At 42.2% G+C, this 27,227-nt stretch overlaps 3 protein-coding genes across 6 annotated transcripts; all 3 read left to right on the top strand.

The window, feature by feature from the left end:
* The first annotated feature begins 3,197 nt into the window (after positions 1-3,197).
* On the top strand, positions 3,198-4,893 carry si:ch211-81a5.8 (uncharacterized protein LOC560648 homolog). Its single transcript, XM_041044590.1, has 3 exons — positions 3,198-3,433; positions 4,265-4,352; positions 4,669-4,893. Exons 1-3 carry the CDS (start codon positions 3,198-3,200, stop codon positions 4,891-4,893), a joined length of 549 nt encoding a protein of 182 aa, XP_040900524.1.
* Positions 4,894-6,262: 1,369 nt separating this feature from the next.
* LOC121186010 (cytochrome P450 11B, mitochondrial) lies at positions 6,263-12,611 on the top strand. 2 transcript variants are annotated; one of them, XM_041044588.1, is made up of 9 exons: positions 6,263-6,594; positions 6,783-6,953; positions 7,792-8,006; positions 9,374-9,577; positions 9,732-9,913; positions 10,005-10,171; positions 11,210-11,288; positions 11,414-11,626; positions 12,338-12,611. In XM_041044588.1, exons 1-9 carry the CDS (start codon positions 6,263-6,265, stop codon positions 12,446-12,448), a joined length of 1,674 nt encoding a protein of 557 aa, XP_040900522.1. In that variant the 3' UTR covers positions 12,449-12,611. The 2 variants fall into 2 exon arrangements, with proteins under 2 accessions (XP_040900522.1, XP_040900523.1); XM_041044589.1 differs by lacking the exon at positions 12,338-12,611 and having other exon boundaries at positions 6,783-6,938; positions 11,210-11,480.
* A 163-nt stretch (positions 12,612-12,774) lies between these two features.
* Positions 12,775-26,627, top strand: pklr (pyruvate kinase L/R). Of its 3 annotated transcripts, none has more exons than XM_041044561.1 (12): positions 12,775-12,796; positions 17,760-17,924; positions 18,554-18,645; positions 18,776-18,907; positions 20,198-20,384; positions 20,593-20,866; positions 21,541-21,691; positions 22,565-22,717; positions 22,822-22,988; positions 23,972-24,038; positions 24,866-24,980; positions 25,104-26,627. In XM_041044561.1, exons 2-12 carry the CDS (start codon positions 17,786-17,788, stop codon positions 25,208-25,210), a joined length of 1,584 nt encoding a protein of 527 aa, XP_040900495.1. In that variant the 5' UTR covers positions 12,775-12,796; positions 17,760-17,785; the 3' UTR covers positions 25,211-26,627. The 3 variants fall into 3 exon arrangements, with proteins under 3 accessions (XP_040900495.1, XP_040900493.1, XP_040900494.1); XM_041044559.1 differs by lacking the exon at positions 12,775-12,796 and adding an exon at positions 14,388-14,612; XM_041044560.1 differs by lacking the exon at positions 12,775-12,796 and adding an exon at positions 16,272-16,467.
* Positions 26,628-27,227: the final 600 nt, after the last annotated feature.

Here is a 27,227-nt window from a genome sequence, read left to right as displayed (position 1 = left end):
TTGAAATCATTTCAACAAAAAGTCCCAGTCCCAAGGCCAGTTTTCTTGGCTGAGTGAGTGTTCATGTCTCTGTCTCTAAGTTTAAGAAATCACTTATAATTCATCAGAGTAAATAAATATGCAAAGTATTCATAGATTTTATATTCACATAGCACAAGAGTGAACCCCCTGATGGTCATGCTGGCTTTATTTAAAGTAATAATTTCAAATGTTTTTATGTATTTGGGTCATTATGCTAATGGTTAATGAGGAGATCTGTATGTAGTGTTTTTAGTATTAAATTATTTTTTATCTAGTTGCATATAGCCTCCACCACCTCTATAAGATGAAGTGCCACAGTCAGTCATTCCAAAATAAATTATTTGCAGTAAAGATATTACAAGAGATATATTACATATTTGTATTTAAACATTTTTAATGTCTGGAGTTTATTTGTAACTGGCGTTTCGTGTATGACATCAGTGCCTTTGCATGTGTGCGTGTTGCTGTGTAATACTCACGCAGAGTAAGCTCGTGTGAGATCACATGTCCTCACGTGTTGTGTCATGGTAATTCACTTGAACACTTTACCATGAGTTAGCCTTTTTTATTCTGAAATCCTCTCTGGGCCATAACCTCCACATCATCTCTTCAGGTGCTCAGCTGGATTGTGTGTGTGTGTGTGTGTGTGTGTGTGTGTGTGTGTGTGTGTGTGTGTGTGTGTGTGTGTGTGTGTGTGTGTGTGTGTGTGTGTGTGTGTGTGTCATGCAGCTTACCTTTTCTTTGTGTTGAAGGCACGCCTATTCTGCGTTCATGTATGAGAATGTGTGTGTGTATGAGTGTGTGTTTATGTGTGGGTGTCAGTGACTGTCACGTGTTGGACACTGATCCACCTGAGAATCCCTTAAGTGGCTCTTTTCTTTGTTCTTACATGGAAACTCTGGTTTACACACACACACACACACACACACGCACACACACATACACAAAAGTGTGCGCAGTTATCCTTGCAAGGACATTGCATTGGCATCCATTCACTGTGGACAGAATAACCCTAAATTTAACCAGGACCTCTCCTCATTAGGACGAGGTTTTAGTCCACATGAGGACTTCTGGTCCTGATGTGGTCGTGATTCTGGTTTTTATGTTGGAAAAGGTCCTAAGGTATCAAAAATGTGTACAGATGCTCACATGCACACAAACACATAGACACTATAGTGTGCATTCTTCATCTAAACTCAGTTTAGCACTTTGAGTGAGCAAACTGATCCCAGATCTGTCACTTAATGCAATCTCGAAGGAGGTGTGGCTTTTCTTGTTTATCTCGTTAAAGCCTTAAAGCATCTCCACCTGTCAGAAATCAAAGATGGGCAGCACAGGTGAAAGAATAGGAAGGAAACAAGGGGTTTAAGGATTTAAGTGGATTGGTTGAAGTGTTCAGAAACACATGTGTGTATGTGCTGTCACTGCCAAACAGGCCATTAGAGTAGGCCAAGACTCACTGTGGGGAGTCATTCAAAAAAAAAAAAAAAGTGTCAGAAGGAAATCAGTGCTGGAGTGAATTCTGAGATTGGACATGGGCAACACTTTAAGTTCCTGTGTGTTATTTTAAAACACATTGTAATTTAGTTGTAGGAAGATTTAACATTTGTAATAATGTAAAATATGTCTTCATAGGAGAAGTTATGAGTGTTAACAAATGTCCTTATATCTGCTTTCTACTACATTATAGTGAGTTGTGGGTTAGGGTTAAGCCACGCAGTGCTCATAAATGCTTAATGGTTCTCAGAGTTGATAACTGTAGCATTCACACACTACATCTGTTTTTTATTTCATTGGTGCAGAACAAAAAAAATGTGCTCCGCATCTTTAACTAAGCCTTGGTAATGACATTTTTTTCATTGGAGGGGTGACCTCACTCTGTCACTTCTTCTTGAACAGCTTCTTCTTCTTTGGACAGCTTTTCGGTCCAGTTGTCAATACTTTTCTCTTATCTCCCTACAATCCTCCTGTCTCAGTCCAGACTCCCTCGATCCAGCCGTCTATTTGTTTCATTTCCTCTTTTCAAGTCTGTGTTCATCTCTACATCTCTGTATATGCAGTGAACCAAACACAGATTATGATTCTGTAAGGAAATCAAAAGGTGTTGGACGCTATATCTTGGTAAAAATCTTTCAGATTGTCTGCTTGGCTCAGGTTGAATACCTGCCACCTCCTTTGTCTCCTTTACCTTCTCACCCTCACCCACCATCCATCTTCCTGACTTCACTGCTCTACTGCACCTAAATAGAGATAAAATAAAATGCAGTCTCTTGAGAGCACAAACCAGACTTTGAATATGGGACCAACACTGATGTCAGGCCTGTGAATGCATTCATGTGTCACTCAACATGACATCAGCCAGCGTCTCTAAATCTTCATCACAAACACGTGAGTCACCGGGTGCATTCCCTGCCACGGCTAACGAGATTCCCCTCATTAAATCCTCTAAGTGGTAATCTGTATGGGAGAATTGGGGTGGTGAAGAGCGCAGTGAGTCTGGAGGACGTAAAGAGGGAAGCAGATGCTGAAACCTGGAGCAGCAAACAGTAATTTTCTCCTCTGAGGGCCAAGGAGCACAGGCACAAGAATCTTGTGGAGAGTTTTTTATTGTTTCTTCTTGTTTTCACGCGTTTACTCGAAAGCTTTAGGGGATTGTCTGGTAGCAGTGGAGGCCATCTGGCTGCAGCTTTACCGGGATTTTATGCTGTGAACCTTTGTCCAACTGTGGCCACCTGCATGGGTGAGAAAAGTGTGGTGATGCTAAGTTAATTTTGTGTGTGGATAAGTAGTGACAAACAGCCTGTGTAATGTGTTTGAGTGTGACATTCGTCACTTTGTGTCCTTGTACAGTTCCATCTTTCTCTTTTAGTACTTCGCTTTCCTCTGGATAACAAACCCTTCATCTGTATATGTAACCTTTGTAAGCAAGTGTGTGTGTGAGGCGGAGCGTGTTTGCTAAGTTTGTGTGTCTGAGCCTTGTCTGACAGTCGTCCTTGTCCTTGACAGGTCTCAACCTGAGTTATTGCTGCCACAGGACGTGAGACCGTGTGTGTCCTGAGCTGGTCCTGTCAGAGCCACACAACATGAGCGAAGGAGAAAATCATTGTATATTCACTCATCTGTCAAAGAAGTAGGGGTGTGGTCGCAACCTCCTGTCCTGAGAGCTTGGGTGCATCATGGAGTCTGTGGTGAAAGTGAAAAAGTCACTGAGGACACCCATCAGGAAGCTGACCAGCTGTGTGTCGAGGGTGAAGGAGAGGAAGTTGTGCGCCAAACCCAGGAACAAGAGGGGCAGAGGTGGGGGAGGCAGAGGAGGATGCAAGAGGCTGGGGAGGACCCCTCCACTCCAAACTGCACATCCCAAAGACCCTTCAGTCATCTGCTCGTATCAGGCAGACCTGGAGAAGGAGAGGCAAGTGAACATTGTGTATAATATAGAAACACAACAAGCAGTGGTGGAGGAAGTATTCAAAACCTTCATGTGACAGTGGCAATACTCTATTGCAACAATACTCTATTACTAGTAAAAGTCCTGAAGAGAATGTTTCTTAAACAAGTGTCTTAATATTATTAGCAACATTTACTTGAAGTATCAAAAGTAAAAGAACTAAGTGTAGAAAAATGGCCCCAGTGAGCATTAGTAAAGTATTTCACAACTTTAAAGGGTTGTTAAGGGTTAAGATGAAGAGCACGCGGTTTGACCAATCAACTGTCTGAAGACTGAGACCAGTTGATTAAATGAGTCAAGTCTGGTGTGCAGCTGCTTGGTTGGAACAAAAACCTGCAGCCACACGGCCCTTTGTGGAACAGTTTGGACACCTCTGGTCTAGGGAGTGCATTATGTCTATCTTTATGTATCTTTATGAGTGTCCTCATAAAGATATAAGTACAGGTATGTGTGGATGTATTATCACAGCAAATTATGGTCCTACTGTAGCAGCAACTAACACAGAGGTAGTTTAGAATAATTTCAGAAGTGTTTCTGTGTTTATGTGACAGGTTTTGTCACAACCGTGAAAGATGCTGTCACAAAACTTTACAGGTGTGCAGTTGAGATCAAATTTAAGGCTAAATTTGAAGATGGGTGTGGTCAGACCTGTTGACTACTGAGTACTCATGGGTCGGCATGTCAACATGTTGACGGGGGTCTTGCGGCTGGTGTGATCCAATCACAAGATGGTTTCTAGTTGTCGTGTGTCTGCAGTATGTCAGCTGTATTTGTGTTTGTCTGCTGTGTTTACAGAAAACAGCGGGAAACGATGAACGCTCAGAAGAATGCACAGAGAGCAGCTATGAGAGCTCATTTCAGGAGAAAATACCAGCTGTCTGAGGTCTGTGTGAGTGTTTCTAACAGAATAAGAAATAAATAACACGAGTTATGTTTTTTATTTTTGTTTTTACTCCAGTAAAATATGACATTGGTGTAATCATTTACAAAGCATTGAATGTTTTTGTTGAAAACTCTGAATTTTGTCACCATGGGTAATCTCTTTGTTGTCCATACTGCATGTTGGTGTAGCATGTGTATGAGTAATGTGGACAGAGTACAGAATATACAGAGTAAGTTTAGATCATCTGGTTCTCTTTTTTTGTCAAGTGCTCAGCCCTTCAACCCTCTTCCTTGTCTATTTTTCCATCATGATAAAGAACCCGAAGGACACATACCACCTGAGGACTGTTGGAGGGAAAGTGTCGCTCCCTCATGAGCTGTCAAAGATCATTCGTCCTGAAACCAAAACCAAAGAGGACGGCTTCAACCTGCTGAGTGCCTTTCAGGGCCTCAGCTTCGGCACAACTCTGCTCACAGGGAGGAAACACAGCAAGACGCCCACTCCTACACCAGCAAGTGGGGACTCTTGTAAAGTCATGTGATCAGTATGCGATCACAGGGATGATTAGTACACCGCCTTCTAATTGTGTTAGTTGTTAAAAAAAAATGCAGGGAAACCGCAGGACCTACCTGTTACCTACCTTGCTACTTGTTAATTATGATAATGCATAAAAACCTTATTAATTCACTAGACAGTGAAAGTTACTTCATAGGTGATGTAGACACTTTATTTCAAGTCACCCTATTTAGTATTTATAAACTGTCTCTAATAAATAATTTATCATACAATATAATGTCGCTGGATGCGCACATAAGAGTTTATTACAGTTAAGAGTTGAATTATTTGTCAGCAACTAGAATTCCTTAAAGTAAAGGAATTAAAGTTTTACCAGTGGGGTTGTATATCTATTACATTTTTGATCAATATATAACATATCAGCAGTTTGGGGAGTGAAATTGATAATTGTTTTTTTTAACATTATCTTTTAAAGGCTTGATCATATTTTCACCTCATTTCAAATGCCCTTCTATAACATTTTGATAAATTATTATGTCATAATGTTATTTATTGCATAATCCTTTATTACCAGCTTAACAGTGAAAATCTTGTGATGGTGATGGGTGGTAGTTGTTTAATGATAGAAGCTACTGTAGCTAGTTTCTACTTCCAGTGCTGTCACAGCTCTCTAAATGATATAGATCCAAATGGGTGTTCTATACACAAGTAAGGAACCTCAGGGCGACATGTTCACACTCCAGCGCACATTCACACTGACACATGTAATGAAGTAACATTTAATGTACACATTTTGTATCTTGTATTCTGTTTGACAAATGTGTGTGAGCCAAATTATGTCTTTAAAGCGTATGAGCCATTAATTTCTTGTAGTGACTTCCCTGTTTGCATGAAACTGTTGTGTAAATAGTCTCATGCTGGCTGGTCAAACAGTTTTATAAAAGAAAAACCTAGGCACCAAAAACTCACCAGAATCTTGTCAGATTGTTGACAAACCAACAAGTAGATACTTAAAATCTTTTTATTTCTTAGTTTTTAGCAGTGACTGAAACGTATATTAAAGACTTCTTTGGCCAGCTGAACTCACACTTTTTTTTGCGTGTGTGTGTATGTGTGAGTGTGTGTGTGTGTGTATGTGTGAGTGTGTGTGTGTGTCTGTGTCTGTGTGGGTGTGTTTTGGATCAGCGTGACATTCAAGCTCTGTTGTGTTTCTCTTGAACTCTGACACTCAGATTCATAAATCGTCACCTCCTATCAGTTCATCAGAGTGTTAGAGCACATTCAAGGATAGAAGTTTGGGGTCAGAGGAGGGAAATAATCAGTCCTGCAGAGACAACGGCAACGAGGGGTGTCACAACTCTGCATGAGACCGATGGACACATCTCGTTTGGACCATGAGGAGCATGTCCATTCGAGTGACTGGGTGTACCAGACCACAGGGCACCTGTGGGTCCAGAAATTTGTTTTTTGGTGTCGCACCACAAAAGGCTCTATGTGTGACTGCAGCAAACACTGTGGTAGATGGAAAATTAGATGGAAGAAAAGGAGCTAAGGGCACAGGAGTTAGAAAGAGAGGTGTGGATGGACGGGTGCGGAGCTTTGAGGAGATCCCTCACACTGGGAGGAGCGGCTGGGTCAACCTGGTGAAGTTCTGGAGAGAGGACAGTTTCAGGCAGCGCCACAAACACATGGAGCAGACCTTCAACGCCCTCGGCCCCATCTACAGGTAGAGTGAAGAGAGATGGGATGGTATCATAGACATTAATGTTTAAAGAGATTTGAGGATGCATTGGTGATCACTTTAACTGTTGAAATGATGCAAGAATAAGGAGACAAAGTGTTGATCACTGTAATGCATGTGAGTTTACACCATGGCCTTTTTCTGTGTGTGTGTGTGTGTGTGTGTGTGTGAAGGGAACATGTGGGCACACACAAGAGTGTGAACATCATGTTGCCATCAGACATCGGAGAGCTGTTTCGCTCAGAGGGCCTCCACCCCCAACGGATGACCCTGCAGCCCTGGGCCACACATCGCGAGACACGCAAGCACAGCAAGGGGGTCTTCCTCAAGTCAGTGCGGCATCTGTGTATAAACGTGTATTTCTCATGGCGGTGATTTAAGTCTATTTGAACAATCACACTGTGTGGACTTACCTCCGTTCTGGGGACAAAATACAAATGTAAATCAATGCAAATTTCCCTTAAGTAACAAATTGGAAACAACTTTGTGTGGGTCTGTGTGTCAGCCAGCTGTGCAAAGTAATTAGCTATATTCTTGTTACTGTAGCTTAAATATAAATCTCTTATATGTAAAGCATTATTGTGATTTTTAGCATTGTTCAAATTATTCTGATGGCAAAAGTCCTGTTAAAAGGAAAATGAACCAATTCAGGTAAAATTCCAGTAAAACTGGCTTATTTGCACATGTGGGAATGTGCCAAAGTTGGACATTTTGGAAAGTTTTTTTTTTTTCTCACTGTACAGAGATTAACAAAAAGAACAGTCAAAATTAATGCAACAGACCTGACCCAACCTTTAGTGCGTAAAAAAAAAAAAACCCTGGATCCAGCATCTCCCATAATGTGACCTATAGTGTAATTTCTTTTGACCTTGCCAAACTTCCATAATCTCACAATCTGTCCATGGCATTAGTTTAGGTTATAGTCAAGCATCACAAAAATAACTGGTTGAGGTAAAGATAAAGTGACTTGTTGCAGTTAGGGCTTTGTCAGGGTTCAGGTTAAGACAAGGGAACACGCAAATTGGAACATGCACTTTGGGACGATTTCACTAAAGCAACAGAACATCTGCTTAAGAAACGTGTTATAGTTTTCTTCCCAACACACATTCTTTGCTTGACAGTAATTGAGCAGAAAAGAAATGGGTCAATTTTAACGCTTGGCTTCAAATCTTCCCTCCACAGGAACGGTGAAGAGTGGAGAACCGACCGTCTTCTGCTCAACAAGGAGGTGATGATGAGTGCGGCCGTAAAACGTTTTCTCCCTCTCCTGGATGAGGTGGCGAAGGATTTCTGTCAAATGATGCGAGCCAGAGTCGAGAGGGAGGGAAGAGGAGAGGAGGGGAAACGCAGTCTGACAATCGATCCCAGTCCTGATCTCTTCCGCTTTGCGTTAGAAGGTCAGAGGTCATCCTCCTCAGTGATTTGTGACCTGTGGTTTCTTTGTGTATATTTCAGGTGTGACTGTGTAGCTTGAGTGTACCTGAATTCCTGTTTTATTTACACTGACCACAAAAATATGGCTCTTTTTTCTATCCAGGAGAAATGAGTCAAGGGTAGAGAGGTGTAAAAGGAAGGGGATACAGTGGAAATGTCTCCTTTTCATCCAGCAATGATTGACCTCAATGTCCTCGGGGAGGGGAGTGTGTGGATTAATGTCATCGCCTTCTTTTGGCAGGCTTTCATTCAGCCTATCAGGTCTATGGGTTGAGTCACAAATGCTGATGCAGGCTGTGACACCTTCTCACGTCAGAGACATTATACAATCTGCAGGAACATCACCTTTTTAAAATAAAAAAAAAACCAACTTTCCTTTGCTAATGCCTCACTGCCTCTGCTGCTCTACCTCTTTCTGGTTTCATTTTAAAATATTCTCACCTCGTAACAGAGAAGCAACTCTCTCTCTAACCCGAGGCATTTCTGTCATTAACATATTACAGATGTAGGAGGTCAAGGAGAACAGGCACCTTTAAAAATAGAAACACCAACAAAGATCATCAAAGCCCCTGCATTTTTTCACCAGGTCTGCTCCTTTCATGTGACTATCTGCAACATGCCACATTCACAAGTGTAAATGCTTGTGTGACTCACACTTGTGTGCATCTGTGTGTGCGTGAGAGCGAAGAGGGGGGAGAGTTGATGACTTTGAGTCATGCTGGTCTGTTCTTAATGGACCACAGCACATGAATCCAGGTGCTAAGCCTTGGTAGGAATAGACCTGCAAGAAACTCTATTACACTCACTGATGTGTAGTTAATATAACACAAGCACGTCTGACAGGTGATGGATGTCGGGTGGAGGAGAGACAGTTCCTGTGAGACACTGAAAGCACTCAGAAAACATTTGGAAACTGCAGAAAGTTTTCTTGCTGTCACTGAGAGAAACAAAGTTTACCAAGATAAAAAAAACAACAACGTTATTTAGACTTTGGACTTTATTTAGTACTTTTCATGAACTCAAACCATGATGTGCTCAGCTTATAGGCCCACATAATCATTAATAGTTTAAATTTCAAAACATGAAAATATGAGTGTGGAGGTTTTATGATCTATTTAAAAAACTGTGAACCTAAAGTTGATTATCCAGTAAAGCCTTTAATGGTTTACAACATTTTCAAAAACAGGGTTTCAACTGGTTTTAGCCTTGTCCTTTTTAAAAATTTTGCATATTGTTTCGAGCTCTTAGCTCACCTTGAAACTTGTCATTTATCTCTCACCCTCACCCTCCCATACACCAACACCCTTCCTTCTCTCCTCCCTCCCTCTAGCCAGTTGCCATGTGATCTATGGGGAACGTATCGGCCTCTTCTCCTCATCTCCCTCCTTGGAGTCTCAGAAGTTCATCTGGGCCGTGGAGCGAATGCTGGCGACCACCCCTCCTCTCCTCTACCTGCCCCATCGCCTCCTGCTCCGCATCCGCGCTCCCCTGTGGACTGAGCACGCCACTGCATGGGATCACATCTTCAGTCATGGTAGAAAGAGCGACATTGATTTTACTTCTAATGCAGGAATAATGGACCATTTGCTCAACATTTCTAGCTGATCTAACTCTCTTCTATCGATATATTCTTCCCTCATTGCTCGCACCTCACCTGACTTTGTCATCCTGTCCTGGGCTTCTTCAAGCTGATGCCAGGATCCAGAGGTGGTACCAGCGCCTGTCATCCTCCCAGGGTCCAGGGTTTAAGGGTGGGGCAGCTGGAGGCCAATACACCGGGGTCCTGGGCCAGCTTATGGAGAAAGGGCAGCTATCTTTGGACCTCATCAAAGCTAACATCACTGAGTTGATGGCTGGAGGGGTCGACACGGTGTGTTTGTGTGACTGATTGTCTTCTTTGGCTTGCGTCCTCTTCGCCTTGACTTGATTCTGTGTGACCTCTCATCCCATCCTCTCTGCAGACAGCAGTGCCGCTGCAGTTTGCTCTGTTTGAGCTCGGCCGTAACCCAGAGGTGCAGGAGAGGGTGAGGCAGCAGGTGAGAACATCATGGGCACAGGCTGGTGGTGACCCTCAGAAAGCCCTGCAGGGGGCGCCACTACTGAGAGGCACCATCAAAGAGATTCTCAGGTAGGCAAAACTCAAGACTCACTTGCATAAGGCCGGTTGTTCCTATCTGTGGGCCCCTGGGAATTTTGTTTTCTGTTGATCACCTACTTAAACACACATGTCTGCATGTGTGCCCTGTAGCCTTCATGTTCTTATCAAATACACAATGCATAGAAACCAACAGTAGTCACATGCTGGAATATTATTTTATTGTTCATAGGTTTGAGTAATAATCAATATTTGGTGACCACACTTTGCTTTTGAACCAGCACCAGTAACTCGGTACACACACACAGTTTTTAAGGTACTTAGCAGGTAGGTTGTTCCACCCTGGAAAAAGTGCCACAGTCTGACTGTGTGTGTGTGTATGTGTGTGTCTTCTGTCTCTTCATGTAATCCCAGACTGATTACATGATGTTGAGATCAGGGCTTTGTTGGGGCCAGGCCTCTGATGATATCTTTTGCAGGGCTCCTTGCTCTTCTTGTCTCTGAAGATAAGTCTTCATGACCCCTGGCTGTATGTTTGGAGTTGTTGTCATTTTATGATCAGGTGCCTCTCTCTTGGTTCTGCATGATGGATAAGAATCTGCAGTCGCAGACTCACAAAAAAAAGACACTTCTAACCTGACCCAGCTGAATCTGACCTAACTTAACCTAAACATAACCCTCTCTAAAACGATGCTGTGGGTGTATTTTGAACGAAGTCTGTGAGCTACATAAACATGGGACTTTCCTTTAACCAGGAGCAAAAACTACAGCTGTGACTTCAAAACAGAAATGACCTGAGGTGATGGATGATTCAGATCAACAGAGCATGAAAAAAATCCTACGCTGAGCTTGTGAACATCTGTCTGAGAGTCTGCTTCCATCCATTACATTTCAAGTGTTTTCATCAACAGGTGCATCTGACAAATGCCTCAAATGAGAATCGATTACTGGTAATCCTGAGTTTGTGTTGAGAACTGAGTGGGAAGTCAATGGTAACATCTTGGAACACACAAATCTATTGTTGTGTTTGCATGTGCGTGTGTGTTTTTGGTGTGTTTTGGATTGTGTCAGGTTATATCCGGTGGGAATCACAGTGCAGCGGATGCCAATCAAAGACATTGTTCTTCAGAATTACCATGTTCCTGCTGGGGTGAGTGATCAGACTCTGACTGTCTTTCTCCCAAAAATTCAGATCTGCCCACAAAAACTTTCAGGTACATTTAGCGCTACAGCTGACTTTCTTTGCCTTTGACGGCATTGAACTCTCGCCCTCAGACGATGGTCCATGTCTGTCTTTACCCCCTGGGAAGGAGTAAAGAGGTCTTTGAGAATCCAGAGCGCTTTGAACCTGCCCGGTGGAGCAACAGCGGGGAGGAAGGCCAAAGACCCGAAGGGTCAGGGTTTCGCTCCCTGTCATTTGGGTTTGGAGCGAGGCAGTGTGTCGGGAGGAGGATTGCTGAGAACGAGATGCAGCTGTTGCTTATGCATGTGAGTGACTGCAGACAAGAGAAAGAGGATGAGGACAGGATCAGGGAGAAAGGATGTGATGCAACAGGAAAGAAAGGAGTTGGAAAGTCTAGTGTTGAGATATAAAGGGAGGAAAGAGAAGCAGGAGATCTGACAAGCTTAACCAGTGTCTGCTGAGCAGTGGTGAAAGAAGTACATAAGTAAAAGTACCAGCACCACTATGTAAAAATACTCCATTACAAGTAAAAGTCCTGCATTTAAAAGTTTTACTTGAGCAAAAGTTCAGTAAATTTACTTGAAGCACAAAAAGTAAAAGTGGTTGTTTCACTGAAAACCAACCTTTGTTACTGATATAATGAACTACTCTATTTATACTGGAGCAATCAACAATGAAGCAGCATTTTACTGTTGTAACTGGTCGAGCATTCGAGTTGCTAGATTGTGTAAAATCCCCTGCCAGCATGAAAATATCAATATCTGTAGAGGAGCAGGAGTATCAGGTAGTGTAAAATGAAAACACACCTGTAAAAAGAAAGTATCACAATAATTGTACCTATGGACAGCACTAGAGAAAATGTAAGTACATTTTCTCTAGTGCTGGTGAGTATAACACAACTGTGGTCCTTCTTAACACTCTGCTGTTTCTCTTCCCCTCTGTCTCCGTGCCTCCATTACCACCTCCTCCCCCCTTGCACTCCCTTTACCCTCCTCCTCTCCTAACTCTCTGTCTAGATCCTGCTGAGCTTCCATATCAGCGTGCCATCCTCAGAGGACATCAAAACCACATACACCCTCATCCTCCAGCCTGAAACTCCACCAAGGATCACTTTCAGCAAACTCTGACACACTCACGGAGAAGAGAGACGGCGCTCAGCATGTTGAATCACACACATTAGTCTGTGCTAATCTGGCAACATAACAGCCAGATTTCTTATGATAATCACTGAAGGTTATACTACTACTATACTTTTTTTCTCATACTCTTTATATTCAGTCCAAGAATTGATCATGCTGACAAATAAAGTACCATCTCCTCCTCCTGTTGTCTTCATTGTGGCTCATCTTGCAAAAAGCAGCCTTAACTCTACTGTCCACCAGATGGCGCTAAAATTCACATGAATCCATTCATTTACGTTTGTCGCGCTGTCCCTCCTCTCCAGTCAGTCTTGGCCTGCTTCACGCATACAACAGGTTGGTCATGTCTTTTCTAAACATCTACACCTTACAACCTTTCTACACGCTGTCTCTCTGTACTGTGTTGGCAGATTAAGTATTGTATTTAACGTGCCAGTATTTATTTTTGTACCTTCCTTTGACGCAACAGTTTAAAAAAAAATTAGATTGTTTATTTTTCAGATGGGAATCTTTCCTGCTGTTTATTTCGGTCGCTAAGCCAAATATTGATCACTTTTTCCTTTTTTCCCCAGTTTGCTGACGAGCATCGGTCACAGACATTTAGACAATATTTTCTCCCACAACAGTTTAACTCTCAAGCAGATTAAGATTAAGAGCTCGATATTAAAATTACAGTTTGGGAGGAAGTTTTAATAATAATAATAATAATAATACTGCAACGTGGCTCATGTTTTATATATATTATATATTTGCATTTGAAAAATCGCACATTTATGGTGAATATCGTGTTGTTGCACTTTGGTCTCCATGCGTAAAACTGACCTTTACTCCAATCTGGTAATTAAGTGCAGCACTATTATATCATACTAGGTGCGTGCTTCACAGGGCGGAGAGCTGCAGGGTAAATTTCCTCCAGTCAACTCTGGAACAAAGATCTGTTTGTCCTTTGGCTAACGATTTACACCCTCTGTCAGCCTGGCTTCATGCGTGACTGTGCATAGAGACAACTCTGCAGAGAGCAGCTCCATGCACAGTTTCTAGAAACCAACAAGAAACCTTGAGTAAACTGTGTCACCGAGAATGAGTGGAGGACACATCATCTCTGTGTGTCACCTCATTTGTCAAAGTCTCACACTTATGTAACAGCAGTCATTATCAGTCCACAGTTCTCTAACAAAGGATGTGGTTTATGTGCTTTCCAGTAAAACAGCAACATGCTGCAGTGGGTGAATGCAAAACGTGGAGGGCAGCAAAGTAGTGAAACAGGCTTAATCAGGATCTCACAAACTTTCTGACATCAAGAAATGCCAACTAAACCTGACATAAACTGACTATTTTTTTCCTAACCTAGGAAACACTTTCTAATGCAGGATAATCTGTACCCTATGGCTTATAATCAATAGCTAATAAACCATTTTGGCTTTTGACCTATTAGAAAAGTGAGAAATCATTTTTTAATGACCCAACAGTCAGGAGTGTTTCACAACCTGGTTTTTGTCCAACCAACGGTTTAAAACCAGAACATGTTCAAATTATATTAATAATTTGAAGGCAACAAATCATCAAAGTTGCTGATGATTACTTTTCTGTCAATCACCTAATCGATTTATAGACTAATCGTTTAAGCACAATATAGAACAGAGGGGAATGTAGTGCACAGGTTTGAGGTTAACTGTATATCAGTTTGAGGTCAGGGTTAGCATTACATAATCTACAGCGCTGCAGCTAAAAGACAACTGTCACTGTGTATTGTAGTACACCCGGATAGTTTAGTGTACCTGTCTGTTGACATAAGGTTTTTCCATTTTTAGTATCCTCTTGGCCCAGTCAGGTTTGGCCACCTACACTCACTCAGCATAACCGTCTGTCGCAAGCAGTGGACTCACTCCAAGTGGGGTGAGTGGGAGGAGAGATGAGGGGGCAGCAGAGGGGTCAGAGGGTAAAAATGAATCAAAGAGGCTGAACTAGGCTTGTCCAGGTGACACAAGACTTAGAGAATAACAGGTGCTAAATGTGAGCACAGGGAAAGGTAAAGACAGAGGAAAAAATCTGGACAAATTACAGAACAAAATCCAAGAAATCCTAAAATAAACTGAGAGGAGGAACTGGGAAGTGGATTTGGATCATTTAATGGACGGTTTACTCAAAATGGGTAAGTGGACCAAGGACATTTTTTTGTATTGAGGGGTGCAAAGTTACAACAAATGCGCCTTATTTGTACATTATCGTAGAACCTTAACATTGTTAAGCACCGATAATTTACCTAGCTTTATAGATTATTTGATCTGCATGTACAAAGGAGCTTTGTGCGAGGTTATTTAGATCTATCTTAGTTTAGTTGCTAATTATTTGTATGTTTTCCAGTAGCAGTGACTAGGCAGTATCAAATTTACTCCATCATTTGCTGCAAATTACTCAATTGCCACTTTTTAACTATGAGGTCAGGTAATGCCCCACCGTGTCGTTTGTCAGATGCTTTTGAACTTCAGTGCAGAGTTAGACAAAAATCTACCCCCTTACCTTGGGTTCACTGATCGACAGCATCAGCATGCGCTGACCTGCGTTCGTGTCGGAATGTGACCCACTGCAAACAGGTCATTCCTGTTATATTGTGGCCACGCCCATCAACTGGTTCACCTTTGTTATCAGTCGTAAAGGCTGCGCATTGACGGATATTTTGCGACATCTGTGTCTTTGACCTGAAGTCTGCTTTATTTATAGTCAGCCTTCCAGTAACAGGTACCTGTATATATATGTGTGTGTGTGTGTTTCCATGTGTACACTCTGGGATGTGTCAGAGGAGGATCTCAGTGGGACACGTAATGATGTGTGCAGCAGTGCGGCAGAACTGGGTCACAGGGAGGTGGAGAGAGAGAGAAAAAGACACAAAGAGAAAGAGGGAGAAAACACTGACAGCTACCAAATCCACAGGATAGAGGAGCTGTGCATGCTCATATTATCCTGAGTTTCCTCTGCACACTTTCAGCTTTGTCTTTCTCAGTTTTTGGAACAAGTAGCAGTACCAGGGATTTAAAGCATGACTTTAGACACTGGTTAACAAGCTCTTAACAAGGTAACAAATAACCGATTAAAAACAATCAAAAATACACTTTCTTTTCTTTTTTTCCCCAAAATAGACTTACAGAAATCCTCTACCTTGTCAGATTCCTCCTTTCTTATCCTCACTTTCCATTGTTCCTCCCCTCCTCTCCTCTCCCCTTGTCCTCACCTCTTGACTCCTGTTGTGCTGTTAGCACCGACCTTGTCTGTCTCCCCTCTCTGGTTTTTACACTCTGTTCCCCTGTGGTGGCAGAAATTGCAGGCTTGACTGACTGTGACATCCTTTAAAATGGATGCCATTGTACTGGCTCAAAGCCCTCAGCCAGGTACCACAATGCTTTGCATGAGAGACATCGGCTCCATTTACTGGTCTGTACTCTCAGATTTTAAGCAGCAGCAGTAGTGACCGGCAATCCTGCAATAATTGTTGAGATTCTTTAGCCTCAGATAACCAAATAATTTGACTTTTAAAGCTGGTCTAATCAATATTTTTATATTACTCATGGATCAAATGACTATATGTGATGTAAAAGGGGTCGGTGATAGTGGTGAAACCAGATCAGCCCCTTCACTAACTCTTTATTGGACTCTTGTTTGGTTTCTTTCTTTTTCTGTTTAGTGTTTCCTGTTTTATTGTGAAGTTACATACCTTATGTATCAGTTATGGTGTTACTTCCTGTCTTTGTGGTTTCCTGCCTTTGCAATTGTTTGCCCCGCCCTCTTTTATTTCACCTGCTCCCAACTACCTCTGGTTCCCTCCTGTATTTAAGTCTCTTTCTTCCGTGCTCTCCTTTTTTTTTTAAGTTAGTCTTTGTTTGTTCCCTTCTTGTTTCTGTGGATTTGCCTCCTTCCTTGTTTTGTTCATGGAGGAGATCCTTAGTTACCATCGAGTTTATGTTGGCCTTGTGTCTGGATTCTGTTCTGCCATTTTGTCCTCCTGCTTGCCAGTAAGTTTAGTAAAGAGTGGCTACATGTACCTAAACTGCCTCTGCACGTGTTTGCATTTGGGTCTGGAAATCATTGAACTGTAACATTAGATGTGTGGGGATTTTTAGCATTTTTCAGCTCATTTATTTTGGTTGCACAGTCTTCAACTTCTTCAAGTTTTGGTTCACTCTCACCATTTTGATCAGCCTCCAGCAGCAGCTGTTTGTCTCAGTGAAAAGGCTCTGGTAACAAAGTGTTGGTGAACATATTAGTAGCTGAAGAGCTTGATATTTCCCACAGAACTAGAAGAAGAGAAAAATAATAGCAGAGAGTGATTATTGGATTAAAACTCAACAAGTGTCCAGAAACACAACTCTAAATAAATGCTAATGCAGGTCTTTGTCTGGTAAAGGAGCAATGGTCAACTGTTTCCTCACCATTGCCATTAACAAAATAAGTTAATAATTTGCTAATGTTGTATTTACAATTTGCTCAGCTGAAGCCAGTGAGCAGTAGGAGAAAGCGAGAGATAAGTAATAGAGATTTTTTTTCACTTGTATTCATTCAGTTGTCATTTGTTTATGGAGGGTTTGTTGGTACTGATGCTTCCAGGATGGAGACAAACCGATAGCTCCTACGCTGACAGACGGTGCAACAACAAAAACACAATCAAATCCGTCTCCTTTCAGTTTGAGTGTCAACTCTGAGAATGCAAGATGCCTCTCTCCTCCTTAATTAATTTGCCAGTAGAGAGGGAAATTATATTTTATTAAACTCTGTGAAATCTGAATATAGTCTGAATCTTTTTAGTTGTCTGTAAAAACAGCTTTTGTTATTGAATTTCTGATGTAGAGATACCCCTATTTTCACTTGCTTCAAATGTCAGTATAAAACCATTTACAATGTGTTCCCTCTATATGGCATTAAAATCAGTTGTGTTTTCTTTTCATATTACCAGCTTGTATGACAACTGAATGCCAGACTGTGAAATTTTCATGACCCCTCTACCTTGTAGTTAATGTCAGGTCAGTGTGTGGTGTGTTTCTGTGCCTTTGTGTGCAGATGCTCTAAATGTTTCCTCTGATCTGACTGTACATTTAGAATCTGTTGTTGTTAGCTGCCATTTTTATCTTTGCTCTTCCTGCCTAACACATAGTAGAGGTGTTGCTGTTGTTGTTCTTCATCATTAACACAGAAATGAGACTGTTTTTCTGTTGGAGGTGTTTAGTTCATGTGTACTCGCAGGTGGAGTTGGCAGTAGAGTTTTCCTGACTGTCTTCACCCTGCTGACAGCATTTCTCTGTCACTATAGCTCGCATCAGGCGCTACTCGGAGGCGATGACACTGCCGGACTCTTTCATCCAACGCCAGCAGCTGGATGCCAGCATGGCTGACACCTTCCTGGAGCATCTTTGTCTGCTGGACATCGACCAGGAGCCAATCACTGCTCGCAACACCAGCATAATCTGCACAATCGGTGAGTTTGACGACTTGTTGCAGACAGTGAGTCTCAGTTTCAAGTTTGTTTTCTGGCAACTGTTGTACATCATCGCAGGCTCCCTGACACTCAGCCAGCTCCGGTGTGCTGGGTGGCCTTCAGTGTGTTGGCAGGGTCTGATTCTTGGCTGTGGTGCTGTTCAGCTCTCATCGCTTTTCGTCTGCCCAGAAAATAAAAACAGAAAATAATTAGAAAGAAGTACAGTATCTAAATTGCCTGGTGGTTCTCCAGAGCTGTGGTTCTCCAGATAGTGGCGTTGAATTACTATGAGTCATTTACATCATCAGTTAATCTGCTGATCAATGGCTAGTAAAATATCATGAAGATATCAAGAGATAGTGAAAACGGCTCAATTCAGTGTTCCTGGTCCGAATTTCTTGTTTTGTTTTATCAACAGTCCAACATCCAAAGATACTCATTTTATTTTCACAGAAAACAAAGAAAAAAGCAAATCGTCACATTTGAGAAGCTGTGATCAGGAAATATTTGTCATTTTACTTGATCATTTGAACAATTATCAGAATTGTTCATTTTTGTCAGCGGACCTATGGTTTCTGCTTGTATGACAGTTTTCGGGTAAAATGTCCTCTCAATCCACTTCCTTTCAGGTCCTGCATCCCGATCAATCCACAAACTCCAGGAGATGGTCAAAGCAGGAATGAATATTGCTCGACTGAATTTCTCTCATGGCTCACATGAAGTATGTACACTTTATGTTTGTGTGTCTGTGCCCTTTCTCACAATGGCAGAGCTTACACAACACGTATGCTTTGGTCTTTCGTTTAGTCATGTATTGATTCTGTGTCTGTCTGCTTACTTTTGTCTGTCAGTACCATGGTGAAACCATCAAGAACATCAGAGAGGCAGTGGAGACGATCACCTCTGACCCCTTGTATTATCGGCCAGTTGCCATCGCTTTGGATACGAAGGGTCCAGAGATCCGCACTGGATTAGTGAAAGGGGTAAGCGTGTTATGCTTCTAAACCTAATTAACCAGTCACATGCAGTCAGGTGTAAGAGGTGCAGACTGTACACTGTATTCCTACTGAACAGGAACTGTTCCTGTGTGCTTATTTTCTTTTTCATCATCATCTGATTGTGTTGCTCTTTGTGTTTCTATTACATGCCGTCTGCTTTGCTGAACAAATAACTGTAAGCTGTTGGAAACCTCTTCATGCCTTGATTAGCTTACAAAATGCTCTGCATGACGTGTAAGCTGCACACTGACTCTTGCTTGTGTCTCCTTTAAAGTCTGTTTAGTTGCTTAATTGGAGGATAAAATAGTTACTATCACATGTTACACATAATTATATGTTGATATGTTGATGCTGTATTTTATATATTGTCTTTATAATATATTAGCAGCTAATTTCTGTCTTACTTGTCATGACATTGTTTCATTTATTTTATTTTTAGCAGATAACATTTTACATTAACATTAACAGCGTTGATAGGTGGATGACAGGAAGGGTGAGGCATAATATCTAACACAGTTTTGACAGTTTTAACTTCATACAGTCTGTCACGTCATCATCGTCACTGGAGCTCAAAATCTCTGAAATGAAGTACCAGAACTATTCAGCCACAAAAGCTGTAAAACACACCAGCTTGCTGAAACTCAGCAAGGGAATTGGTCAGACAGACAGTGGTTAGATCGAACAGGTTTAAGCCTGGCTCGGATGCAGGTTGATTTTGCAACAGCAAACAGAGATAAAAATCTCTCCTAGGATGACAGGGTCAAATATTTGTAATTCATTGTTTTCTTTTTTTTTTTTTGGCATACGCGTCATGTTTGCCAAACGAAAGAGACACATCAACGTACTATAGATAACGCCATCAGAACTTGAAGGGTTGCCAATCGTAAAATCAGACATGCCAGTAGAGTGTGTATTAGTTTTGAATAACAGCAGAGCAGGAAATAACAGCTAAAACATTTCTTTATTTCAACACACTGACTTTGTTGGCTCTTATGCTCACGGTAAACAATATGCAAGGCAAACACAGAAGCTCCAAACAATGATTTGAAGAAACTCTGTACTTGCACCACCGGTTTCATCTATAGAGATGATTATCTTGAAACAGATTTCCTTGAAGCAAGTTTGTAAAGACTCTTGACCCTGAAGTGCACATTGCTTTTAAAAATGTGTTGATAATAGATAATGACGGTAATGATAATGGTGCTTACTGAAAAGGCTGCATTAATTTCTTTGTCTGTGATGGTTAGTTCTGTATGTGTCTGTGTGTGTGAATAGAAAGTGGAGGAGGAGGTGGAGCTGGAAAAGGGCAGCCATGTTCGTGTTGTGACAGCAGAAAGTGACAAAGACAACACAGATGGAAAGATTATCTGGGTGGACTATCCCAGCCTGCCCCAAGTCCTCAAGAAGGGAGGAAAGATCTACATTGATGATGGCCTCATTGGACTCAGAGTGACAGAAATAGGTAATACACGCTATCAAAATCTTGCATCTTGCATCAAAAAGTCTTGCATCTCTGTTGAAACACTGCTTCCTTCCAATTTGCTACAGCTTCGTTCACGTCCTGTTTTCTTTTTGTGATTTATGTCTTTATTGTTTTTGCAGAAGTACAAAAATTCCCCAATAAGGAAACTGAGGAAAACAACACTTTCTTAACTCCTCCTCCTTTGCAGGCTCTGACTGGGTGGACACGGTGGTGGAGGCCGGCGGTGTGCTCTGCAGTCGCAAAGGTGTCAATCTCCCCGGCTGCGACCTGATCGGCCTGCAGGCGGTCAGCGAGCGAGACGAGGCTGACCTGAGGTTCGGGGTGGCACAGGGCGTCGACATGGTTTTCGCCAGTTTCATCCGCTCGGCCCAGGATGTCAAGGATGTTCGACGAGCTTTGGGAGCACACGGACGAGACATCAAAGTGATCAGCAAGGTGGAGAGCCGGCAAGGGGTTCAGAAGTGAGTCATGGGAAAATGCTCCTGAATTAAAACCAGTGAGTCTTTCATAATGAGGCTGTGACAGGATTTATAAATCCACCGTTTATGGCAGTCTTCCCCTCCTGTGGACAGCCGGCTGTCAGTGATGGATGGAAATATGTCAGCTCTGGATGTTACACATCTATGATAAGCAATCTGTGAGGCTGTCTGTGAGTTATAGCTGCCACTTTATATATCTGGCACAATTTATGTTAAAGCTATTTCATCTCTATTACTTATCTCTCGCTTTTTCCTACTGCTCACTGGCTTCTGATAATGTTTAACTACAGTTTTAATTTAAATGGGATTTTTTTTTTTAGATCAGATCATAAAGATTCAGTTTTACATAATTATGATGCTGTGTATCAACAAGTCCTGTCTTACATCTCTTGCAGCTGTATTTTTCACATATGGATTTGGATTTTGTCCAGATGATTTAGGCTTTAGATCACAATGCAGCACTGGATTTTAATGTATTCTGGATAATTTACAGAAACAAAGTGCTGTCAGTGTTTTTGTCCTCTGCCTCTGCTTTCTGATCCCTGTTCACTCCTACGTTTGTGCTCTTTTCCGACTCCCTCTTTTTAATATTTAAAAAAAAAAAATTGCAAACACTCAATCCTTTGCCTCCTCATCTCCCCTAATCTGCTGGTCAGTTTTGAGGAAATCCTCGCTGAGAGTGACGGAGTGATGGTTGCCAGGGGCGACCTGGGGATCGAAATCCCGGCGGAGAAAGTCTTCATTGCTCAGAAGATGATGATTGGGCGCTGCAACTCTGCCGGCAAGCCTGTCATCTGTGCCACACAGGTCAGAGCTGGACACAAACACATCCACACAGCAAAGGATGCAGATGTGATAAAATATGCAGATACAGACTGTAACTACGGTGTTAGCCGATGAAATGTGAAATGGGTCCAAGTAAACTAAAATTAAAACCTAAAAGGCGCACATTAACCTTACCCTCCTGCATAATGTACTCACAAAAAAACACACGCTCACTTGTCCAATGAATTCATCCTCAAATACACACACACACATTCCTTCTCAAATACACACACACACATGCACAAACACTCCTGCAGCCATGTTGAGTCACCGTGCTATATCTTGTTTATGCTACAGCTCTTGACTCAGCGTGACAGCGTTATAGCAGGTTTGCTACGTGAGACCCGAGCCCACAAACAACACCCACGCACATACACTAATCAGCATTAGCTGCAGCTTCTTAACTACTACAGAAATGCGGTCTCTCAGGCAACGCTGCAAGCTATCTCATTTTCCAACTGTCTGCCTTGCTTATTGACTCATGATACTGAGTCTCCGGCATGCCAATAATGATCCTGCAAAGTCATACTCGCCGGCATCAGTCTAAATGATCTCTCATTTCTCCTCCACTGCTGTCCAGCCATCCACAAAGCCATTACCTCCTCTCGCCATTCTCTTCATAAAGCCTGTCTGCCTTACATCATTTTATGATCTCTGACCAAAATTGACGTATAAAGACAGAAAGTGGCTTATTTTTGATGGATTAATTGATCACATCCCTTTACGGAGCCTGATGGAGACATTTTGGTTGTGGTTAAGAGACTAATGGGAAGCTAATGTATTGTATATATTGTGTGTGTGTGTGTGTGTGTGTGTGTGTGTGTGTGTGTGTGTGTGTGTGTGTGTGTTTTGTAGATGCTGGAGAGCATGGTGGCCCACCCACGGCCAACCAGAGCAGAGGGCAGTGACGTCGCCAACGCCGTGCTGGATGGAGCTGACTGTGTAATGTTATCTGGGGAGACCGCCAAGGGACTGTTTCCTGTGGAGGCAGTCGCGATGATGCACTCGGTGTGTGTTTTTGTGTGTGCGTGATGTCCATTCCGTTACATCTGACTTAGTGCCCTCTGATAACTCTCTCTCCCCCTCTGACCCCCCCACTCTCTGTCTCTCAGATCTGCAGGGAGGCAGAGGCGGCCATTTTCCACCAGCAGCTATTTGAGGAGTTGCGTCGCCTCACTCCTCTCTCCTCTGATCCCACAGAGGTCACAGCCATCGGAGCTGTGGAGTCCTCCTTCAAATGCTGTGCCGGAGCCATCATTGTCCTCACCACCAGTGGGAGGTGTGTAAACCAAACCCATCTCCACACAAGAACGTCAGTGTTGGACATTTCTGCAAAACCCTGGATTACATTGAATGACATGTTCTTAGACTGATACCACTCTTTTATATGTACATCAAATATGTACCTGGAGACAACAGCAGGTTAGCTTAGCTCAGCAAAAGGACTGGAAAGTAAGGGAGTCAGCTAGCATGGCTCAGTTCCTCAGAACGAAGAGAGTGGGAGCAATCTTCTCATCTAACGCTCAGCAACAAAGAAAATACTTGTATTTCCCGGGTTGTCAAACTATTCATTGGAAGAGAATAGGTTAGGGAAAGATCATGCTTATGGGCAAATAACTATGGTTTAAGTATGGTTTTTATTAGGCAACTAAAACACTTTCTTCTGCATAAAGGGCACACTACTACGTGCTTTGGAACTAGATGTTGGTGACACAAATTGTGTGGTGCTGGATCCTCCAATATTTTCTTCCTCTGCATGAACATACTGTAAACATTTACTGTAGACTAATTCCTGGAAGTGTTAGAATTGAGTAAACATTACAAAGGCAATTTTTGGTTTTCTCTGCAAACAGAGTGTGCAGGCTCTTTAAAATGGGAAACAACAGATGTTAGTTTTCTATCACAGAGTGGAGCTGCAGATTGAATATTGCTGTACTGTTTCCTGCCTTTGCTTCCTCTGGGGTAGAGTTTTATTGACTATGTTTATTGTGTTCCCCTTTTGTTTTTTTCTGTATATGTGTGTGTTCTGAGTGTGTGCTTTGTAAACTAACTCCCCTTCCTGCCACAACAATGATTTCTTCAAGAGAAAAAAGTCTAAGTGACCTTTTAAGAGGGTTTATCGGGCTATTCTGGAAACTCATAGTGGCTCAGCACCTGACATTGGTTTTTCTTTTACAATGTCACCCATCCTTGAGAACATTGTTCATGTCTGTCAGCAATGATAATTTACTTTCCATCCCTTTTTCCCCCTCGTCTTTGTAGATCGGCACACCTCCTGTCCAGGTACCGCCCTCGCTGTCCTATCGTTGCAGTCACCAGAAGTCCTCAGGTACAGTCTTCTCCCGTGATCTGAATAACCGAACTTTCTTTGATCTGACTGGCAGTGCATTTGTCTTGCCAGAAACATGACTTAATTGTTGATGACTCACACTTTTCAAAACTGAACAATGTGTGATGCAGTCAGTATTTACTCTCACTGTCTGTTGTGAATAGTGACAGTGCTGAAGATGCCAGATTGGTCTCGCTCGCTGAGAATATTTATAAGTGATACTTTACTGGAGTGTATTTCAGTTTAATGGAGCTTTTTGCAGAGTTTTTTGTTCTGAGACAGTTGTTTTAAAACATGCATCACAAACTGGTTTAAAGTAGGTCATGATTAGCTGTGATTTTTAAAATCAGGTGGGGTTAATCTGCATAGGAAGCCCCCCTGTACACACACATCTTATACACTCAGAGGTCACAGTCAGATCCAGAGCAGCACATCTGGACCTGGTCCAGCCGTGGACTCCTGCTGGTATAGGAGTGTGACCCTGTGACCCTACTTATGGCAACACCCATAATTAGTAGAGCTCTCCAGATGAAGCTAAATTTTAAAAAAATATATATATGTTGCTGAAAAGACTCTTTTCTGCAGAGCACCTTTGCATTGATTCACACAATTTAACCCTGGTGGAAATAAGTAGCTCATGTCCCCACTAAGACCATGACATATGATGAGGGGGTCACAGGTAGACACTGTGGTGTGCTTTGTTTTTATGGAATCATGAATGGACTGGCTGACTGACTGTTTATCACATATAGCCCCTATTACAAGTAAGTTCACCATAAAATTATTGCTGAAGCTTCACTTTAGTGTGTCACTGTCCTTTTCCTCAGGTGGCCCGTCAGTCCCAGCTGTTAAGAGGAGTGTTTCCTGTCCTCTTCCACCCTCTGCCTGCTCCTGTCTGGGCAGATGATGTAGACAACAGGGTTAACTTTGGCATGGACATAGGTCAGTGTGTATGTGCGTGCGTGCTGTTTCTTATTGTATACATCCATTAGCCTGCTTATTTATATGCTATGATACTTGTCTTACTCACAATATCTCTGTGTTTCTCTCCACCTACCTCCACAGGGAAAGCAAGAGGGTTCTTCAAATCAGGCGACATGGTGATTGTGGTGACAGGTTGGATCCCAGGTTCCGGTCACACTAACATTATGAGGGCAGTCAATGTCCCGTAACAACCTGACCTGGACTTTCATTTCGACTGACATGCTGACCAGACAGTGTTAGAGCCTCTTTAAGACACTTCCTATAATGTTGACCGCCCCATTAGATTAAAATAATAATCACTGCCACTGATAAATTAACAAAATTATGACAGAAATATAATTATTTAAATTCAAGGATATTATAAGGAAACACATGCCACTGGAACTGGTCTCAGGAAAGTTGAATGTGTGCAAGCGATGACTCCCTCCAAAATAAAACTTGAACCATTCATTTTAACACGCTGTTCTCCTGTTCATGTCGGGACTGAAGCTGAACTAATTGAGCCGTCCAGCCTCTTCTGTTCATCTCTCTTATTTATGTTATTAGTAATATTTAATTGAAAGTGAATTATTGTCTCTCTGTTGGCCTTTGTTGAAGCATATCATTATTGGTAGACTTCATAGAATTTGGAGATAAGGCTTTCATTTCTGTCCTCTATTATACTATTTCATAGTCCTGCGCTTATCTCCATGACAGTGCAGTTCTTTTGGCTTTTATGAGCAATGCTGAGAGACACAGAGAGGACTGGTATTGGACTGCACCTCCTTTTGTCCACTGAGATGACCCAGATGCTCGCATCTGCATACTGTTCTCCCATAAACTAATTATATCTGCGCCTGTGTGGGGCTTTCTCATGTCTGATGATCTTTTATGTGACGTCCTTGCCTTTTTTTTTTCCAGGCGTCCTCCGTCTTTGGTGTTTCCTTTCCAGTTGTAATGCGCCTTGAATCCTTGAATCTCAACCTCCTTCTATCACCAATAATACAAGTAATAGCCACTTTTACAGAGACTGGGCATGTTAGCCACTGTAAACATTTTTGTGCTCGACTTAATGACAGTTTATATTTTGAACACATTTAAAGGACTTTTGTCTTTATACTTCCATATGGGGTCTGGGGTTGTATGCTACTGATGCATTAACATAGAAGAAGCAATTTCATTTTATAGGTGATGCTAATTCATGTAATGTTGGTTGTTGATTCATTTTTGGAAAATGTACCATATAAGATGGTCACGTTTGTATATAAAATGTTAATCTGCACAGTAAATACAGCTGTCAGATAAATGCAGATTACAATATTTGAAACTTGTATTCAAAACACTGTTCTCACCTTAATTCTCAAGTTTTTAAGGCGACAAATCACCGATTGTACATTTTACACAAAGCTTGGCAGGCATAAAACATAACGTTCATAGAAATTGTTTTAAATTGGCTGCTATATCAGCTCTGTGTTATATTAGAAAATGAACATTTATTATTCCAGAGGCATAACGCACTTGAGCTTCATCTGCGACAGGACCAGGCGGCTTTTAAGCAACATAATCTGATCGTATTTGACATTTGTTTAATGCCGTTTTGTATTTTTCTAACGTGTCACCGTTCTTGCTCCTTTTCCGAGATTTAAATAAAGTTTCAGCATCACTCTCTCCATCACGCACTCCCTCTCTGTATTGGTGAGAGAGGATGACGCGCGACCTGTACCTGCGAGGGATGCGTGCGTCTTGCCGGCCGGGCACGCGGCCTTGGGGGATGGATGATGGGGATGCGGATGCCATGGCAACAGGCCGATTAGATCCAGACCTTTATATTCACATTTATTTATTTAATATTTAGTTTGTATGCGCTGCGCGCCTCTGTGGACGTGTCTGTTCGACCTCTGCGTGTTGAGACAGAGTAAGAAAGTGAATTTCAGCTTTAAACTGGACTTCACTGGCTCTGAACAGTCTGCGAAGGAGCAGCCACCTTAAACGTTCAACAAGTTGTTTTATTTCTTTAAAGGCGGCTTTTGAATTCGCCAGAGCGCAACGTTTTGCCTTGAGCAGCGTGTTCTAGTAAAGCATTGAGCCTATTTGTCTGTCCTCGGTGCCGTAAGAAAGGAAGGGACAGCGCCGTATCCTTGTGGTCTGGACACGATGTCACTGAAAGTCGGCAGAAGTGGATGTAGATGGCAGCGGCTGCTGATGAGAGAGCAGGAGATTTCGGGC

The sequence above is a fragment of the Toxotes jaculatrix genome, chromosome 8, assembly GCF_017976425.1.
Source record: "Toxotes jaculatrix isolate fToxJac2 chromosome 8, fToxJac2.pri, whole genome shotgun sequence".
Taxonomy (NCBI): Eukaryota; Metazoa; Chordata; class Actinopteri; family Toxotidae; genus Toxotes; species Toxotes jaculatrix.
Note: the sequence above shows the minus strand (reverse complement) of the source record. Positions and strands in the feature narration are given on the sequence as shown.

Bases quoted from the DNA above. Each gene is read 5' to 3' on its own strand.
- si:ch211-81a5.8 (XM_041044590.1), top strand. From the start codon at position 3,198: ATGGAGTCTGTGGTGAAAGTGAAAAAGTCACTGAGGACACCCATCAGG. The intron at 3,434-4,264 runs GCAAGTGAACAT...CTGTGTTTACAG, and splicing joins GCAGACCTGGAGAAGGAGAG to AAAACAGCGGGAAACGATGA. The intron at 4,353-4,668 runs GTCTGTGTGAGT...ATCATGATAAAG, and splicing joins GAAAATACCAGCTGTCTGAG to AACCCGAAGGACACATACCA.
- LOC121186010 (XM_041044588.1), top strand. From the start codon at position 6,263: ATGAGGAGCATGTCCATTCGAGTGACTGGGTGTACCAGACCACAGGGC. The intron at 10,172-11,209 runs GTAGGCAAAACT...GGATTGTGTCAG, and splicing joins ACCATCAAAGAGATTCTCAG to GTTATATCCGGTGGGAATCA. The intron at 11,289-11,413 runs GTGAGTGATCAG...TCTCGCCCTCAG, and splicing joins ATTACCATGTTCCTGCTGGG to ACGATGGTCCATGTCTGTCT.
- pklr (XM_041044559.1), top strand. From the start codon at position 14,591: ATGGACGGTTTACTCAAAATGG. The intron at 22,989-23,971 runs GTGTGTAAACCA...TCGTCTTTGTAG, and splicing joins GTCCTCACCACCAGTGGGAG to ATCGGCACACCTCCTGTCCA. The intron at 24,039-24,865 runs GTACAGTCTTCT...CCTTTTCCTCAG, and splicing joins CAGTCACCAGAAGTCCTCAG to GTGGCCCGTCAGTCCCAGCT.